The 15,763-nt window shown below is 49.6% G+C and overlaps 1 protein-coding gene across 5 annotated transcripts in view; it reads right to left on the bottom strand.

Moving 5' to 3' along the window:
• The window catches only part of LOC125160817 (ral guanine nucleotide dissociation stimulator-like), a 104,257-nt gene extending 92,454 nt beyond the window's left edge, over positions 1 to 11,803 (bottom strand). For 4 of the 5 annotated variants that reach the window (XR_007150385.1, XR_007150384.1, XM_047850197.1 and 1 more), the window contains exons 1-3: positions 11,579 to 11,803; positions 11,066 to 11,173; positions 8,816 to 9,015 (exon numbers count right to left, since the gene is read on the bottom strand). Coding sequence is in view for 3 of the 5 variants with exons in the window: in XM_047850197.1 (XP_047706153.1) it covers positions 8,816 to 9,015; positions 11,066 to 11,173; positions 11,579 to 11,716 (446 nt within the window). In the remaining 2 variants the exon portion in view is untranslated. Of the gene's footprint in view, positions 1 to 5,922; positions 6,778 to 7,047; positions 7,215 to 8,155; positions 8,216 to 8,815; positions 9,016 to 11,065; positions 11,174 to 11,578 lie in introns of those variants that run through there. The other variant, XM_047850196.1, reaches the window with a different exon arrangement.
• Positions 11,804 to 15,763: the final 3,960 nt, after the last annotated feature.

Raw genomic sequence — 15,763 nt, 5'->3', positions numbered from 1 at the left:
CAATGTGCATTCCATCAGTGAACTCGGAGCCAGGGAGCCAGGAAGAAGTGGCGCTTCTGTGTTTTAGAGGGTGGTCCAGACTCTTTCCTACTTGGAGCTGTGTGCTGAAGAGAACTGGGTGTTGTGGATGGAGTCCAAAGTCATCTCTTTGGGACATGTTGGGTGGGAACGTCTTCTTCGCACGCTGGCGAGGAAGGTGGATGGAAAAGCTCCTTGTCCGAGGCAGACTTGTGGGTTTTGTTCTTCCTATCCGTGGGGCATGGTGCTTCCCGTTTCCGTGGAGCGCCTCCTGTCTTGCATTCGTTCCGTGTTTCCAGAGTTTCAGTCCTTGGCAATCACATCTCCTCCGGGACTCCCCAGGCAGCACGAGGGAGAAGTGACTCGGAGCCCGCCGGGTCCCTAGAAACCAGTGCGTGTGTACTGGAGCAGGCAGTGCTCCTCTCTCAGCCTCCTTTGGAAATGAGGTCTTGGGCAAACGGTCTTTCACTGCATGGGTTGTACCTCTCCCCGGTTGTTGGGGGGAGTGTGTGTGCGTGAGTTTGGTGCTGTGGCCCGTGTGGAGTCCGGACCGCGTCAGGGACCCAGTTCTTTGCAAGGAATGCGTTTTGTTGCATGGGAAGATCTCATTTCACTAGAGAGTTCCAATCCTGTCTCAAAGGCTGAACACATCCTGAAGGCAGCACCTTGACCTCACTGAAAGCAAAGGCCTAAGAGCAGAGGCTTTCCCACACTTCCATCTCGAGCTGACTGGTGCTTTATGTTTTCAGGAAGATGGTGTGGTGTCGGCCATTTGGAGCAGCTCAGGCTCCTAACCATGTCCCCGTGGGGTGAGTTGTCTCTCTCAGCAATTCAGAAGAGTATGATTATCTTGAAGATCATTATTTTCTTGATTACCATGATTACTATATTCTGCATATTCCATGGCATGGAATTTGATAAGGAGCTCGATACCCTGAACCTTTTCGTCACCAAAGCTCACTACAACAAGGAGTAAAACAATCACTGTTGTGCGATGGACAATGCACCTTACCTTTATTATACTATTTTAGTGGTATATACATACGTTTAGAGCAATGAAATTGTTCACTTAGATCTAAGGAGTTTTTTGTGACATCATGGTACTTCAAGAAACCATGAAAATAATGGAAAATCTAAGTTACCTAGTAATCTAAGCACTGTGTTCTTTTGGATACGAAATCCTAAGTAAAGAACTCATCATGCAAAAACTGTCAAGTCCTGATAATTCCTTATTATTCCAGTAGGTCTAGTGAATGGAATGGACTGAACTAAGGTCTCTGAAAAAGAGGAAACTAGAATTTGAGATATTGAGTCACCTTTACTCTGTCTTTCCCTGTTGACATGGTCTTAGTTTATTCGGTGATGTCTTTTGACCTTTACCCTTTTCCCTCCTTTCTGCCCCCCCACGTTTGCAATCATCTTTATGTATTGATGGGCTTGTTTCATTCTGGTTTGAGGATTTTTGTTTTTTGTTTTCTTAGTTTTTGTTTCGGATTTCCCATATATGTGCGAGCATTTATATGTGTTTTTCTCTATGTGAATCTTTCACTGGGCATAATGCCCTCCAGGCTATTATAAACACTGTGGCATGATAACAGGTGTGAAGTCATTTTTGGGAGTTAGTGATTTCATGTGTTCTGAGTAGTACCTAGGGGGTAATTGAGGGAAGTGCTGGATGATATGGATGTTCTCCTCTGAATTGTGTGAGGAAACTTTACTTTGTTTACAACTGTCTCTGCACCAAGTTCCAATGTCACCAACAGGGCACAATGATTTGCTTTCTTCCACATTGTACCCGATGCTTGTGCTTTGTTGTCTTTTTGATAAGACCGTTCAGATAGGTTTCAGGTGATATCTCTTTGGCTTTGGACTTTCATTTCCCTAATGTGGAGTGACATGGAACTTCTGTTCATGTATGTGGTGGCCATCTGTATGTCTTCGTTGGAAGAATGCCTCTTCGGGACTCTGCCAGGTCCGTCATTGCTCTTTGCTTTTGCATTGTTGCGCTGTAGGAGATCTTGATACCTTTTGTGTTTTAACCCTTGACCATGTATGTAGTTTGCAAGTATTTTCTCCCATTCACTATGTTGCCTTCCCATTCTGTGAAAGATATTCTTGCTGTGCAGAACTTGTTTTTTTAGTTTCATGTAGTCCCACTTGTTTAGTTTTCCTTTGTAGCTTTGTCTTCTGGTGTCAAATCCCAAAACTCAAGTCAAGACTGAGATCCAAACATTGTCGTGGGTTTGGCATTTGGCTTTGTCCAGCAAAGCCAAGGACAGCAGAAAGGATTGCTTCAGACTCTACGCAAGTCAAGAGAGGTGAGAGGGAGTTAAGGGACGTCTCCGCAAGCTGCTCTCAGGCTCCCGTAGTCATTAAGCCTACAAACGATGTACAACACGTCGGCAGGCCACATGCTAGAAAGAACGTATTGAAGATATTCTGCAAACCATATCTAGACAGGATAAAATATTCCATGCGACAACACGATCCAAGAACTTGGTGAGCCCATGCAGAACCCAACCCCTAGATACACACACACTAGATCAGCCAAGTCTCGCCTGCCCCCCAGATACACACCAACTAGGTAAGTGAGCTGCTGCTGGCTCTTTGCAGGAAGGCCAGAGAGCAGTGATCTGCTCTGCAAAGCGTTCCCTAGAACCTCCCAACTCAGGACATCGTTGTGCGATTTCCCACACCTGCTGCCCAAGGTCTTATCCAGGAATTTCTGGTTTCAGGTCTCAAGTCTGTAATACATTTTAACTTCGTTTTTGTGTGTGGGGTAAATAGGTGTCAGGTTGTTTTTCCATGCCTGTTGTTTTTCTGTGCCCAGTGATTCTGACACCACCTGTTGGGGAGACTGCCTTTGCCTCAGGTTATACTCTTGGTTCTTTGGTTGTGAATTAATTGGTTACATATGTGTGGGTTTCTTCCTGGGCCTTCAGTTCTGGTCCAGTATCCTGTGTGTCTGCTTTTACCCCAATAGTGTACGGCTTGGGTTATTGTAGCTTTGATATCTAGTTTTAAATCAGAAAGCATGGTGCTTCCAGCTGTTTTCTTCCTTCTCACATTGACTTTGGTATTCAGAGCCTTTTGTGCTTCTGTCCACCTTGAAGGATGGTTCTATTTTTGGGAACGTGCTTAAGCTTTGATAGGGATTGCACCTAGGGAATATGTAGATGGCTTTAAGTAGTGTGGACATTTTGATAATCTTAATTCTTGCGATCCACTAGCATAGAATGTCTTTCTGCTTATTTCTGTCTTTTCAATTTCCTTCTCCACTGATTTCTTCTTTTCAGGAAAAAGGTCTTTCTCCTTCATGGTTAAAGTCATTGTTTCTTTTTTAAGTTTTCTATCTTTTCCTTGACAGAGAGAGATACATGGAAACACACACATACACATGCACACACACACAAACAGAGAGAGACAGAGAAAGAGAGAGATTCAGAGAGAGCACACATGAGTGGGGAAGAACTGGGAGAAAGGAGACACAGAATCTAAAGTAGGCTCCAGACTGTGAGTTGTCAGCACAGAGCCCCACACAGGGCTCAAAACAACACCATGAGATCACGACCTTAGCCAAAGCCAGATGCTTCACTGACTGTGCCACCCCGGTGTTTGTAGGCTGAATTTACTCTTAAGTTTTTTCTTCTCTTGCAGTGATTTTAAATTATTTTCTTAATTTCCCTCTCCGATACTTTATTATTCATGTACAGAATTGAAGGATGTTCTGTACAACGACATAGATATCTTAACATGACTGAATTCATTTATTAGGTCTACCAGTAAGGTTGTGGAGTTTCTGCGGTCTCTCTAGAGCATATCATGCACTCCCAATAAGTGAAAAAGTACCTGGGAACATAGGATAGTGCGATTGAATTTAGATGAGAGTAAGAAGATATATGGAGTGAGAGTATGCAAGTTTTCTGAAATGTTTTGTGGTTGATACAATCCAACAAGTCCATAAACAAGGTTTGTTTGGATATATGTTTCCTTTCCACCAACAAGTCCATAAACAAGGTTTGTTTGTATATGTATTTTCTTTAAACCAGAACCAGAGAGCTGTGACATTGACATATGCTTCCCAACACATTCCCACAATGCGCCCTGTGCATTTGGGAGGTAGCCCCTTCTCTCTTTTCTGTCCTGGAACCCAGTGCCTGACTCCACCACTCAGTGAATTCATCTCAGAATACTGCAGTTGGGAAGAGACCTATGTTTTTCATAGACTTCCTGAAAGGCACCTAAAAACATTGGATTTTACATGGTTGTGTCTGATCTGTCTGGAATCCTCTGAGGATGTGTCAGTTGGAATGGTACTTTCTTTGCCATGAGATCAGGGAGCCCTGCAGTATTCCTGTGTGCCCTGTGGTCGGTCACCAGTGGGTGCTGTGTGGCTGCTCATGACAGGGACACTGCTCCCCAGAGATGGGGCTGGCAGGTGCCGGGCGTCACTGCTGGAGGAGCCTGAAGGGTGGAGGGGCTTGACTCGCTACCAGAAGCCTGACTGAGTCTCCATCCTGCAGTCTCCTTGAGCTCCTGATGTGCTGTGTAAAGGACTCTCTGGCTTGTCGAGGTCCAGGTGGTTCTTGCTGTTGCCACTCAGTCGTCAGGATGAACACCTTCAGGTCCTGGTCTTTAACTCATTGACCTGACCTGGACTTAAGGTGCTTTCCTGAGAGTAAGCGACCCAGCCTGGGAGGAGAGCCAACAAGCAGACAGCAGTGGACCAGCCTGTATCCTCCCCTGGCCTGAAAGCAGGGCCTGGCTGCTCTACTGAGAAGCAAAGCTATGGAACAGGAGGTGCACAGGCAGTTGGGGTTTGTCATGGGATGGGGCCTGGAAGGGTGTGTTCCAGGACATGGGGAGGGATGCTGTGCTGGAGGTAAGAATGAGGGAGTGTGGTTTCTTTCCTGCCCCATGGGTCACTCCTAGGTACCCTGATGGCCTCAGTGCTGGCTTGTCCTCCTGAGTCTTCAGGGATCCACTCAGTCCCAGGGGCCCCTGGTTTCCACTTAAAACCCCAACGGAATCAAGAGTCTATAGATATTGAAACCTGGAGGCAGCGCCCGAAAAATGCATATAAATTTTTTCCCCAAAGTTGTGCTAGGTGTACACGCCTACAGAGAGGGAGAGTTTCGGTACACATGTAACTTTCTGTACAATGATGAGAGTCAAAATATTGGAATCGGCCCAGTCATTCAGCTTCTGGAGACGCAGAGTAAAGGATGATGTGTGGCCCCTGAGAATGCAGAAGGGGATAGGACTGTGCCTGTCCACCGTGGGGACATCCCATAGTACAAGACCATAGTCCTGGAGGGATGCCCAACCTGTCACACCACTCATGAACACAAACACAGACACCTGGGGCCCTCAAAGCCAAAGGACTGTGAAGATGACACCGTGTCTTCTGGGCCAATATTTCTTGAAAGAATATACATTTTTTTCTGCGTATGTACTTGTTGTTTCCTATTTATTTATTTTTTTGGAGAGAGCGAGAAGAAGAATCCTGACCAGGGCTTCAAGCTGTCATTGTAGAGCCTGACTTGGGACTTGATCTCAAGTACCGTGAGATCATGACCCGAGCCAAATTCGACTCGGAAACTTGCCCATTGAGCCACCTTGGTGCCTGTCCTCATTATTAAATCTTCATTTTACTGAATACATGTCACCTGTAGGAAACCCTTCAGAACTTTATACTTTATTGCCTAATAGATTAGCATAAATGGAATATTGATGGTTTCATTTGGGTGTTTTTATAATATGCACGTTAGACCAATATCACCATGGCCAGTGGAGGAAAATGAAAGATTTTCAAGGTATTCGCTCTGGTCCAGACATTTCTCTTTTGGCTTCTGCTCTTGTGTCAAACCTCAGAGGGTCCCCATGCCAGATAATGAAGATATTTCAAGTGGGGGCTTCACCTAATCTTTGTTCTTTGAGGACTATTCCTCTAGTGGATTCCTTGAGTGGAATATTCCACTAAAATATTAGTGCCATTGAATATTTAAGCAATTACTAATCAGTCTCCTGTCATGTAGCCTGACACAACAGGCCATGTTGTGTGTTTGCACACACATGGAAATCCCAGAGGAGCTAAAGCAGCAGAAACCGAGATCGCTGGTTGCAGAGACTGGGGTGAGGGAATGAGCCGTGGGTGATTAGTAGTCCATGTGTCTCTGTGATGGAAATGTTCTAGGAGTACATAGTGGTCACGGGTGTAAAATCCTGCGAATGTACGTACTGACACTTGAAGTTGTAATTTCAAAGGATCAGAGTAAATTGTTTGGAACTTAGTTTATCTTTTATTTATAAAACACTAATATATAAGGACAGTAAATACCTCCATAAGAACTACAGAAATGACAAAGAATGCAATGACAAGGTCAGGGAATTCATCCTTTGGGGCTGCAGCGGACATGAGCCGCTGTTGGGGAGCTGAGGCTGGTTGCTCAGCTGCAGGAGGTGGTTGTTCCAGCCCTTCTGTGACCCTGCCGGCTGGGGCTGGGGGCTGCTCATGCTCTGGGGCCACCAAAGGGGCAGGTGGTTCTTCCAGCTCCTGACTGTCGGCCAGAGCTGGGAGTACTTCCTGCCCTGGTGGGGACACTGCAGTCAGGGTCTCCGATTCTCGTACACGCTGAGCTCCAGGAGAACTAGTGGCTTCAGGCAGCCTGGGCCGTGAGGCTGCAGTGGGTACCACGGAGATAGCGGGGGCTCGCTCCTGAGGGACGTCTGAACGTGGCTCTGGAGCTGGTGCCATGGCTTCAAGAATAGAAAGTGTCATCACCGTGAGTGCCATTCCATGGCAGGAAACCTCTCCCGCAGACATTGTCATCTGAGTCAAAGAACCCACCAGGAGGAAATCTCCCAGATGGCAGGCTAATGGAGCAGTGATCTGAGACTAGTCCCTAGGCCTGTCCCACCTACCGTCTCAGGAAACATGTTCTCTGTGGCATACCCCGTCCCCTCCACATGCCCACATCACCCACCCAGAGTCCTCCTCGCCCAGAGACTCTGGCTCATTGGGCTCACGGTGTTTCCGCCATGAGTAGAGAAGGCGGGCGCGGCGCTGCAGCTCGGAGCCCGGCATGTGTACCCCTACATATGCCCGCAGCAACTTCAAGCTGGTGAAGTCTGGAGGCTGGAAAAAGTCCTCGGGGTAGTGATCCAGCCAGGTGCCCAGGATGGAGGAGATGGCCCTGGGGATACAAAAGTAGCCAGAACAATCACCATGGGGTGTTCCTCCCGCTGATATCTCAGGACAGGCCTGTGGGACCTGGCCTCTATGCCTCCTGCTCCTGGATGTCCAGAGGGTGGTTCTGTACGTTGTCCACCTGTGATTTGGCAGTCCCGCCGACGAGAGACCTGGTCACTGAAGAGGGACCGTCAAGATTCTGTTTGACGGGAACCCCTTAACCAATGATGTGGTGGTCTCTGTCCTTCTTGGGGAAGCCAGCCAGACTCCTCGCTGTGTCCCGCTGCCTACCTCCCACTGGAATTCAAGTCCGTGCGTGAGTGGAGGGGTGGTGTCGGGGTGAGTCAGTGCCTTCACTGCATACCCTAGCGCTCCACGAAAATCTGCGCAAATACGGGACAAGAGGACTCTGTCTCTTACCTGGGCTTGCTGGGACCCTCCTGGTGCCTTCAACGTGACGACCTGTGCCTCTGTGCTGCCTCATGCACTCAGTGCACATGTGGGTGTCGTCCCACTGACACCGTTCTCCATCGTGTGGGTGATATGTGCTCCTTGAGCCCTCACTGTGTCTCCTGTACCCTTGCTAAGCACGCACCGTGGATGTTCCCCAAGGTGGTGAGTGTGATGCTCCCCAAAACTGTCATTCTGGGTCCCCTGATGGGGGTCTAGGCAAGGCTGTGAGTGGGAAGGGATAGGGTTGGACTCTCTAAGGGGCTGACGCGGTCCTCTGGCGCCCTCTGCTGCCTCCTTGTGCCCACAGCCCATCCTCTACCAGACAGGACAGAACCCCTTTCCTTGCTTCCAAGAGAAAGCCCTCAGAACTTTGCCCTCTCACAGGACTCTCAGACGTGTGGGATGCTGGGTCCTGCAGCCCCTCCCACGCACAGTCTCAGCACTGCCCTCTTGGAGAAGGAAGGCCCTCCAGCCTGAGCTCAGCCTACTCACAGTTTCTCCTGCTCCCGGGGTCCGCCATCCTCCTCAGCCTCTGAATGGAAGCATCCGTATCTGGAGGAGGCCAGAAGGACATCATATGAGCTGTCCTGTGGATGCTACGTCTTGTCCTATCCAGAGTCCCTGGCTGCTGACTAGAATGGAGCTCTGGAGGGGAGGGTACTGTCCGTTCTGCGCATTGGATCCCAGTCAGCTCCTACAGAAGTGCCTGCACCTAGTGGGGCTTCCTGCGTGTTTGAAGAATGATAGGGCCCCAGTCAGCTCCATCACACATATTGGTGTGGGTCTGGGCGTGCTGCTCATCCTGGGCATCCTTGACTGGTTTGAGCCAGGACTCAGACACACAGATAGAGCCTCCAATCTCCTTTTCCAATGGGAAAACAGCCCAAGTCAACACCTGGCGACAGTGAGGGATGAGGCAGAAAGTTGATCATGGGCAAGAGGACAAAGATGACCCAGCAGAGACGCAGCCCTGCCAGCAGAGCTTTCCACAGGCCAGGGTGACTTTCCCTGCTGTGCCCCCACTGAGGACCTGGAGTGTTTCCACCCGGATCAGAGGAACAATGTGAGACGCCAGGACGTGTGGTGACTTTCCTGAGACTCCTAGCTTTCAGGGGCTGAATCGCCCTGGGCTGTGAAGGGCAGGGTGCTCACCTCATAAACAGTATTTCCAGGACCTGCTGGGTGGTAGCAAATGTTCTGTATGTTCTCAAGAATGTGAAGAGGTAGGAGGGGTCTCTACCCAGGAAAGCAGGTACCAGGTGCTCCACTCGCTGTTCCAGTAGCATCCAGCCTCCTTCCATGGTCCCTTCCTCACGGTTCTCATTGTCGGGCATGGGTGAGATGTTCATACCCTGAGGTAGAACACAGGAGGGACACAGAGTCAGACACAGCACCATGGACATCAGGAGGCTTGGGGTCCAGAATGCAGACCAAACCCCCAAGCCGTCAGTGACTTGTGGCAAGAATGAGACCTGGGTGCCCAGACTCTGAAGAAGGATGTTGGTAATCACACGAGAATTTGAGTTGGGAAATGGCTGAACACGTTAGGATCTCCGATCTGACATCCCCACAGGCGAGGGAATTAAAAGCAAGAATGACCTATTGGGACCTCATGAAGATAAAAAGCTTCTGCACAGCAAAGGAAACAACCAACAAAACTCAAAGGCAACCAATGGATTGGGAAAAGATTTTTGCAAATGACATATCGGACAAAGGGCTAGTATCCAAAATGTATAAAGAGCTCACCAAACTCCACACCTGAGAAACAAAGAATCCACTGAAGAAGTGGGCAGAGAACATGAGTAGATACTTCTCTAAGGAAGACATCCGGATGGCCAACAGGCACATGAAAAGATGCTCAACGTCGCTCCCCATCAGGGAAATACAAATCAAAACCACACTCAGCTATCACGTCACGCCAGTTAGAGTGGCCAAAATGAACAAATCAGGAGACTATAGATGCTGGAGAGGATGTGGATTAACAGGAACCCTCTTGCACTATTGGTGGGAATGCAAACTGGTGCAGCCGCTCTGGAAAACAGTGTCGAGGTTCCAAACAATTAAAAATAGACCTTCCCTATGACCCAGCAGTAGCACTGCTAGGAATTTACCGAAGGGATACAGGAGTGCTGATGCAGAGGGGCACTTGTACCCCAATGTTTATAGCAGCACTCTCCACAATAGCCAAATTATGGAAAGAGCCTAAATGTCCATCACCTGATAAGTGGATAAAGAAATTGTGGCTTATATACACAATGGAGTACTACGTGGCAATGAGAAAGAATGAAATATGGCCCTTTGTAGCAACGTGGATGGAACTGGAGAGTGTTCTGCTAAGTGAAATACGCCATACAAGGAAAGACAGATACCATATGTGTCCACTCTTTTGTGGATCCTGAGAAACTTAACAGGAACACATGGAGGAGGGGAAGAAAAAACAACAGCTTAGAGTGGGAGAGAGCCAAAGCATAAGAGACTCCTAAAAACTGAGAACAAACTGAGAGCTGATGGGGGTGGGAGGGAGGGGAGCGTGGGTGATGGGTACTGAGGACGGCATGTGTTGGGATGAGCACTGGGTGTTGTATGGAAACCAATTTGGCAATAAATTTCCTATATATTTTTTAAAAAAAACCACCAAGGAAAAAGAATCTCAGGTCAGATTGTTAGATGAGTATGCACGGCACCTCCCCACATGAACAGCAGTGTCCCTGTGATTTCTAACAGCACAGTCCATTCTGGGGATCCGAAGACAGGGACTTTACCTGGCAAAGGTTGGATCAGGATAATAGAACATGTAGGATGTTCAGTGCAGCACTGTGGCATGGCAAGAGAAGGGAATCCTGTCACAGTCCCACATTTGTGAAGGGCTGAATGGGTGAGGTGAGTGGTCTCATTTCCAGAATGTTGTCTAGGTGGTAAGGCCCTTGCTCCTGACTGGAGGGGCCCCAGGGGCGTGTTGCTTGGCCACCAAAGTGCAGAGCATTAGACATAATGCAATGAGCCCCATGTCCTTTGGGTAAAAAATCTCCCTACTCCTCACGAACGTGTGTCAGACGTGGAGAAGGTATGGAACGATGGTCGGGCGACCCGGGACCCCTGGGAACGTTCGTCGGGGAAACGTGTACAACAATGCCAATACATTCTAGACAGAATGGGACGTGAAATGGTCTCACGCCTCTTTTCTGATCTTCCTGCAAATAAGTGGAGAGTGACGTTGCGTCTGGCCGTGGCAGGGGCTGGGCCCTGCTGGCATGTTTGGGGAGCAGATGGGGTTCCAGGTTCATCTGGGACCAGGAGTCTCCGAGAGCTACCAGGGGAGCAGCAGTGTGTTTTCTGGGCCCTGGGATTCTTTGCATTGGCTCTGGGCCCTTGGTGTTGGGTTTCCCTGGTACCTGCACTCACCCTGAGCCAGCGGGGCTTCGTCCTGATGGCATGGGGCTTCCTTCTTTCCTTCAGGGAAGTAGAGCAGGGGCTCTCATTCAGCTTGTCCTCCATCTGTGGCATGTGGCTCTGTAAAGACAGTGCCCAGCAGGCAGGCAGGAGTCCTCAAAGCCGTGTCTGCTTGCTTTCACTTGTCCTCAGACCCATAAGAATTCATTCCAGATATGACACCACAGTGTGCACTCACCTCCCCCACGGAGGAGAAGCAAGGTGGCGTGAGGGCCTTGGATTCAACCTGTTACAGGTTAGAGGCCCCTCAGAGATCCCTTTTCCCTCCTTCCAGCATGACATGTGCATGGCCATGATGGGTCCACCAGGTGGTCCACTGCCATCGAACCTGCTCCGGTCCCGGGGAGGACCGGCCCCCATGTCCCCCTTTCCCCGAAACTGAACATGAGGGGATGGGGGTGCCCAGGGAAGGTTAAGAGCTATGAGCTGACCTGACCTGGCCTGCTCCAGGCTGCTCTGTGTTACCTTATGTGACCTCCCGGAAAACATCCTGAGGCATCGCCAGCGTGGGTTAAGGAAACCTCTCCAACATCTGAGTAATCCTGTGCACTGGGGTTTCTGGCATCCAGAGCCCCGGTACCTGGGAAAACAACAAGAGAACATCCTAAAGTCTCTGTGTCTGTAGGCAAGTGAGCCTGGTATGGGACCTTCCTAGAACATGGGTGCCAGGTTACAGGAGTTCCAAGCTTTCCTGGGGCCTATTGTGAGCAAAGTGATGTCACGGCCTAGGATCCGCCTCCTGAGTCCCCCTCTGGGATAACACCTTTGCAAATAGTCCTCTCTTTGCTGACTGCTCACCCCCATTCTCCATGAAATGTCACATCGGTACACAGTTCCACCAATGCACCCCTCTCCACAGTCCCCTGAGAAGCTCTGGGGGCAGCCAGGGTCCCAGCTGTGAGACCTATCTGGGTTGAGACAGAACTCTTCTTTCTTACCTCTTTCTGGTCCCAGATTCGCGACTGTGCTTCTCAGGGATGGTCCGTGTCTTTTCCGCCCAATGGAGATCATTCTAGCATGTCCTCAGGATGTCCTCAGGATGTCCTCAGGCATATGTGGGATGATACCTGTGAAATTGGAGCAGTGGTGTCACCTGTTGGAAGTTTATCCAACCACATTGACTTCAACGTCTCACCTCCTCTGATTCTGCTGCTCCTCTGATCCCAGCCCACAGTCCTTCCAGGTGTGCGTATGTGCGTGAGTGTGAGTGTGTGTATGTGTGTTTACCAGTGCTCGTTATCTGGGGTCCCAGAAGGTCACATCCCCACCTAGGGAAGGATGGCCAAACATTTCCTAGGAGCTTAGGTTCTCTAATTTCTAAAGCAATCCCTACAGAAGGGATTGGAGTTGGGGCCTAGTAGGACAGAACTCTCTTTTACGTAGACTTTGTCAGTAGTGTGCCACGAGCCATTCCCTGCCTTTCCACTGGGTACATACAATGGGGACAGGGTGGCACTCAGTGGGTTGCCCTGGCCTGGGGCTCCTCCTCAGGGAAGAACGTGCTGGGATGTCTTCTGTGACGCTCCTCTTCAGCCTCACCCCCACGCCACCTCCATGTCTGCACCCAGTGACAGTAACACACCCTTTTCCAGACCCCCTTCGAAATCCTGGGTCAAACCCAGGACCCCATTTTGAGGACATGAAGTTGGGGTCATGCCTGGTTCTGACTTTCTACCCGTCTGTAATTCTGGGCAAGGCACTGACCCTAGCAGGGTCTTCACTTTCTCCTCCCTTCAGTGGCTCCCTGGGATGCCCCCATCCTGTCAACACATCCTTGTGGGATTTCCTTCCTGGAGTGTGGTATGGACGTAGTGTTTGATTTCTGTTGCAAAGAAGATGGCACCGTGGCCCCAGACCAAACAAGTTTAGGTGATAAAATGTGCATGGCAGGGCCACGTGCTCACTGTCACTCTCTGTGTTTTCTCTCAGCTCCTCACATTGGGGACCAACCCCCGTGTTGAGTCGTGACATGGACAGGTACACACAGCCTAGCCCTGAGAGACAACAACAGACAAGGAAGAACTAAGGCACTCGATGTGGACTGAATCCTGCCACCACCCTGAAGTGGGCTCAGGGGTTGAGTGAAGCAGGTTCTGAGTGATGACAGCAGCCCCAACCTCCTGAGAGGCTCTGGCAGGAGCCCTCCGCTGAGCCCTGCTGAATTCCTGGTCCCCTGGGCCTGTGAGGTGGGAAGTTTATGGGGAAGCCACTAAGGGTGGGGGAATATTGTCCCACGGCACTATAGCAGAGTAGTCACAACGTCCTCCTGCCCCAGGCCCTGGCCCTCCTCACCCTCCCTCTCTGCTGTCCTCCACAGCTCTTTCCGGTCTCCCTGGTCTCCTTTCACACGTCCCCTCTGAAACAATGGCCTCTGCCTCCGAGTGTCTGCCCCACTGTGCCTTCTGCCCGGATACATTCCATCGGACTTGAGCAGGGCTGACTCGTCTTGCACTGCGGCAAGTAATATTAACGTTTCCTCAGCACAGCCTTGTCAGACCCTCCCCTGGTGGAGCTCAGGACCCAATTGTCGCACCTTGAATTTTTCTATGGAGTCCTTGCTCATGTCATTCCCATTTTTGTTTCATGTTCTTTCCATCTTCCTGGCTAGTCCTGAACTCCTAGAGGGAAGATGTGGCTGCCTTACCAGCACTGGCACTATGTGAATGCTCAGATGCTCATTCCCGGGGGCTGACTGAGGAGGTAAAGGGATCCCACCCACCAATTAGCAGCTCAGTCATTGTAGCCTAATTTACCTGGGTCATTTTCCAATACTTATTTTATCGTATATCTGTTGAGTCCACTCTAGTCGTAATTTGGGGCGTGAAATCACACTCCAAGATCAAGAGTCTCATGCCCTACTGACTGAAACAGCCAATTTTCATGGAACTAGTCTGATGTCTAAGTTACCTTGCGGGTTAACATTTCGTACGTGTATTAGGTTCTGCTGAATTACCAGAGAACGCGCCACATTTCAGAAAGCATGTCCCCATAGATTTCCTCACATGACAGAGCTGGGTGTGTGTTTAGATTGGAGACTAAAGTCCTTCATGTGGTCACTGAGGACCCCAGAGTTCCTCCATTTTGTCCCTTCTCCCTCCTGAGGATATCAGGTACATGCACAACCAGCAGCACAAGGGGCGATCAAGGGGAAAGAGAACAAGGAAATGCACCTGGGAGCATGTTATCAGCCTGGTCTAGAGTGCCTAAAATATCCACCTTTTCACTCATTCCTTGCTTTCAAGGCAAGGATTTTTAAGTAGTGATCTGTGAGAACCTATGTCCCACAAACCATGGAAAATGCATCCCTAGATATGCACCACAAAACATACGAAGGTAATTCCTGAGCTGAAGGAAAATATTCTCCCTCCGGGACATGTTGTATGAAGGAAACAAGAAGAGTAAACATCTATGTGTGTGTTTGTGTGCCATCTCTACGTATTAATGAATGTGACGTTTTATCGCTATCCCTGAATATCTTTAAGAAGTGAAGGATCATTGACTTTTAAATAGAAGAATTAGGAAAACAATAAGTAAAAAATTGTAATTACTGAGATTACAGACATATAGTATTAAGATATATGAGAGTATGGGGGCGCCAGGGTGGCTCAGTGGGTTGAGTGTCCACCGCCTTGTCAGATCATGATCTCACGGTTCGTGGGTTCGAGCCCCGCATCGGGCTCTGTGCTGACAGGCTGTTTCCGATTCTGTGTCTCCCTCTGTCTCTGCCCCTCCCCCGCTCACGCTTTGTCTCCCTCTCTCTCAAAAAGAACCATTCAAAAACATTTAAAGAAATTCCATTAAGATCTAGGCCAGTAGGAAGTAAACGACTTGTGGTTGAGAAGTCAATGAAGGGCCTCCTACGATGGATTGTTTTCAAGTACGAAAACGCTCATCAACCACATAACTGCAAGTATAGTGTGAATATTGAAACTGCAGCCCAGTTCGCCAGTTAAATGGAAAGAATTCCATATATCTGTGTTCAGTTACACTTCGCCATCCAGAGCAGGGTCTGGTACACCTTGCACGTTCAGTCGATGCTTGCTGCACAATCGCATGGGTGATGGCCTGTCTCTCTCACCAAAAGAAACGCTGAAACGCAATGAAACCCAAGAAAAGAAAAATGGCACGGAGGAGTTGGGATCTGAGGCACACTGTGAAGAAAACATGGGGGTTGGGAGGTAGTGGAGGTGGACAGGCAGTTCCACAGAGTTGAAGGACATGCCACAGTCAGCGGTGGCAGGGTGGACTTGAGGGTGGGACCACTGGTGGTGCAGTCCAGGTAGGGCCATGGGAAGGGCATGCAGAGCTGAAAAGCACCGGCCTTTCAAGGAGAAGGGAGTTGGAAGGAGTCTCGAGTGCCCAGTGTGTCTCCCTGTCCCTTAGGGCTGCCCTTGCGGTCATGGGTCACGAGCGAGGAGGGTGCACAGCTGCAGATAGATGTCCACGGTTGGCGGCAACATGAGGCAGAGTGAAGAACAAACACAGAGGCCTAGGATGCAAGAGGGAGCACTGGGTTCACGTCGAGGCACCTCCCTGGGAAACCTGCTTTGCAGAAGCCTCCTGGGTTTCTTGACGGGAGAAAGGGAGTTGTCCACTTTGGAGGAGACAACTGCCAGTCCCTGTCCCACTGGCCTGGTCTCTGGAGCCCTC

This window comes from Prionailurus viverrinus, chromosome A2, assembly GCF_022837055.1.
Source record: "Prionailurus viverrinus isolate Anna chromosome A2, UM_Priviv_1.0, whole genome shotgun sequence".
Classification (NCBI taxonomy): domain Eukaryota; kingdom Metazoa; phylum Chordata; class Mammalia; order Carnivora; family Felidae; genus Prionailurus; species Prionailurus viverrinus.
This window is presented reverse-complemented; position numbering and strand designations above follow the sequence as displayed.